General features: G+C 35.6%; 1 protein-coding gene across 1 annotated transcript; it reads left to right on the top strand.

The window, feature by feature from the left end:
• On the top strand, nt 565-3,225 carry LOC18592613 (WAT1-related protein At1g43650). The gene is made up of 7 exons (XM_018125589.1): nt 565-790; nt 882-941; nt 1,026-1,142; nt 1,261-1,510; nt 1,602-1,760; nt 2,352-2,503; nt 2,744-3,225. Exons 1-7 carry the CDS (start codon nt 588-590, stop codon nt 2,883-2,885), a joined length of 1,083 nt encoding a protein of 360 aa, XP_017981078.1. The 5' UTR covers nt 565-587; the 3' UTR covers nt 2,886-3,225.

Here is a 3,568-nt window from a genome sequence, read left to right as displayed (position 1 = left end):
CGTACTGCTAATTTGAGAATTCCAACATTCATCAATTAAATCCATGGTGCTCCAAATCATTAATGACAAAAACGCTGGTGCTTTTAGCCATATATGCCTTTGGATGTCTATCCTGTAGCACCAAGCAATATTTAGAAGGGGAGGGGGGTAGTTTTGTAGGTAAAAGAACTGCACATTCGTCATTAAGCTAGCTTTTAATGTTTTTTGAAAGATTAGATGCTAGTCATTTGAATTGCTAAAGACGTGTGCCGATAGCAGATATCCTGGAAAAGCATATTTCACTCTACTGTTCACTAACCCATGCTGCTGTCTCCTTTGAGTCATGAAAAGTAGGGCAAAAGTGTTTTTCTAGTGGTCCTCCATGCCACTATGACAAGCCTAAAATGACTGCTTTCAAAATTTATCAATTGTTGGTTGAAGCAGAAATCTCATTTCAATTTAATGTAAAATAAGAATTGACATTTATGCAGAAAAAAAATAAAAAATAGAACAGTGCTTAAGAGGACTACTGAATGCTTGGTCTCTCTATAAATTGAAGACCTTATCAATTGAAGAGTCACAGAAGGGAGGCTAAGAGACATTACAGCATGAAGAGTTTAATTAAATGTGCAATGGTTATGGAGAACCATAAGCCTTACATTGCAATGCTCTTTGTACAGTTTATATATGCAGGCATGGCCTTGTTTTCGAAAGCAGCAATTGCCAAAGGAATGAACCCTTATGTGTTTGTGGTCTATCGGCAAGCCTTTGCAACTGTCGCCTTAGCTCCATTCGCTTTCTTTCTTGAAAGGTTACTTGAAGTACATAATATTTCTTATTTACATTAAGCCTCAGTCCTTTCCATTTTTCTTATTTTTAGTTTGGGAAACTTTTAATTGCAGTAAGCAGACCTCTCTATCATACAATTTACTCTGCAAGATCTTCTTGATTTCCTTGTGTGGGTACGAACTGGATCTCATTTGATGCCACAATTCAATATTAATGCATGATTGAATTTTCTGACACTCCTTATATGCAAAATTCAGGCTCACCTTGAGTTTAAATCTCTACTATGTTGCAATCAACTACACCACTGCAACATTTGCTGCTGCCACCACCAACACAATTCCTGTCCTCACCTTTATCATTGCCGTTTGCTTAAGGTATATTAAGAAAACAAATTCCCAGCAAGCAAATCCACAAGACAACATACTATTTCTGAAAATGAAGGAAAAATATTAAAGATCTCTTCCACTGAAAGATTGACTTTGAATATTTCAGGATGGAAAGCATATCCATAAGACAACTGCCAGGAATTGCCAAAGTGTTCGGTTCAGTAACCAGTCTTTCTGGAGCCTTGGTGTTTGCTTTTGTTAAGGGGCCACCTATAAAGTTCATGAAGTGGTATCCTGCAACTCAAAAGCAAACTGCACACTCTCTGATTAATAGTTGCTCCTTTGGAGAGTGGATAAAAGGTTCTCTTATCATGCTTGCCGCCAATACAGCTTGGTCTCTGTGGCTTGTTTTGCAGGTTGATCTGAGTTAACATACTCTATTTTTTATTCATTATGCTTTTTCTGCCCCATGTTTTTTTCCTGACTACTACTTATTTTCAATTTTAGGGTCGCATAGTCAAGCAATATCCAGCCAAAATACGCCTTACTGCTCTACAATGCTTCTTTAGCTGCATACAATCTACTTTTTGGGCCATTGCAGCAGAGAGAAATCCATCAGCCTGGAGGCTTGGCTGGGACGTTCATCTTCTCTCTGTAGCGTATTGTGTATGTTAATCTCACCCATTATCACCACATGATAATATGGTTAATGATTAGTAAATCCATAAAATTAAATAGTCTTTACAAGCAGGTTATGCCAAAAACAGCAATCAAATTTTCCTCTACAACAATCATATGAAGGCTTCACTTAGTTTGTTGAAATAACTTGAATATCATCAAACCAAGTATTATTTTCCATTTTAGCAGCCTAGAGAAAAAAATCTAGCATTTCTTTTCTAAGTCACTTTCAATGGCATGTCCTAGAAAAGAAGTCCTATCAGAATAAAATTGTCGCACTAAATGATGGAAATCCTTTCAATGTTGAGCCTATGAAATCAAACTATAGTGATTATAACACTTTCACTACTTTTCACTACAACATGGGTGCTTATCTAAGTAGGAAATATGGACTTCTGGAGACACAGCATATTCTTTTTACCAATAGACCAAGGCCTTGTTAATATATATATATATATATATGTATGTATATATGTATGTATGTATGTATGTGTGTGTGAGTGTATGTATGTAAATACAGAGCTTCTAGTAGAGATTAATTATTTGCATCTTTAGCTGACTGTAAAATGATCATGGCAGGGTGTAATTGTCACTGGCATCACATACTTGCTGCAAGTCTGGACTATAGAGAAGAAGGGTCCAGTTTTCACGGCAATTTTCACTCCATTAGCTCTTATAATTACAGCCAGCCTCTCTGCATTCCTGTGGAAGGAAACCCTTCACTGGGGAAGGTGCATATTATTACTTTTTTTTTTTAATTTGTACGCACATGCATGCATACACACATACAGCATCGATATAAAAATATATAAAAAATTTATATTTAATATATATAAAAATTCCATATATATTACATTAATAATATAATCATGACCGTTCATTAGGTGTTATTTTCCAATTATTTGATACAATAGCTTATCAGCATATGAAAATTGACAAAGTTCCACATATTTTGAAAATCATTGATGCAGTATTGGTGGGGTTGTCCTGCTCGTGGGAGGTCTTTACAGTGTGTTGTGGGGGAAGAAGAGAGAAGATGGGAAAGGGGTAACAAATGAACAAAATCCGGATACTAAAGAAGAAATTGTACTGGAGTGCATTACACATCACTGACTGATGGGACTGAAATATATGGCAAATGGCTTTGGCCCCTTGATGATGATATTTTCCACAATGAAAATCCTCAGGAAGATAACACCGTTCTAGATTCATCAAACATATCTCTTACTTTCTCTTTTTCCTCTTTCCAACTCCAAACCTATAATTGTAAGGTCTTCACAATCTCTTCAATGTATGAAATGCTCATACTTTTCAGCAGAGATGACTGATACTAGTAAGAAAATGTTCAGAGTTTGACTCCACTCAGCATTGATTAGCTCAGGCCATCTTATTATTAATTGTTCTATTGTCACCACAATTGAGGGATAGCAGCTAAAACAACAGTGTTGCATCATTAATGTGAGTTGGAGGGTAAAAAACATACTTGTTTGCTTTAAAAGGATTGGCTCGCTCTATACATTGGAAACATGTGGAGCTTCCACTTTCCTACATATTTGTAACTTGTCTAGTGAGTTCTCTTTGGATATCTCCTTAAAAATTCTTTCTTTAAATTTAGTGTTTGTAATTATAAGAGGGAAAAAGTGAAAAAACAGAGGTGGAGAAGAAAAAATTCTCGTACTTATTTAGAAAGGGTGAGTTGGTGTCACATCTCTTAAGAAAGAAGTTTTCTTCTTTAAAACAAATCAAAACCCCCAATAAAATTTGTTCTAGTAAACCTTTTAACTTTATTTCTTTTT

This window comes from Theobroma cacao, chromosome 8, assembly GCF_000208745.1.
Source record: "Theobroma cacao cultivar B97-61/B2 chromosome 8, Criollo_cocoa_genome_V2, whole genome shotgun sequence".
Lineage (NCBI taxonomy): Eukaryota > Viridiplantae > Streptophyta > Magnoliopsida > Malvales > Malvaceae > Theobroma > Theobroma cacao.
The sequence above is the reverse complement of the archived record's forward strand: the minus strand, read 5'-3'. Positions and strand labels throughout refer to the sequence as shown.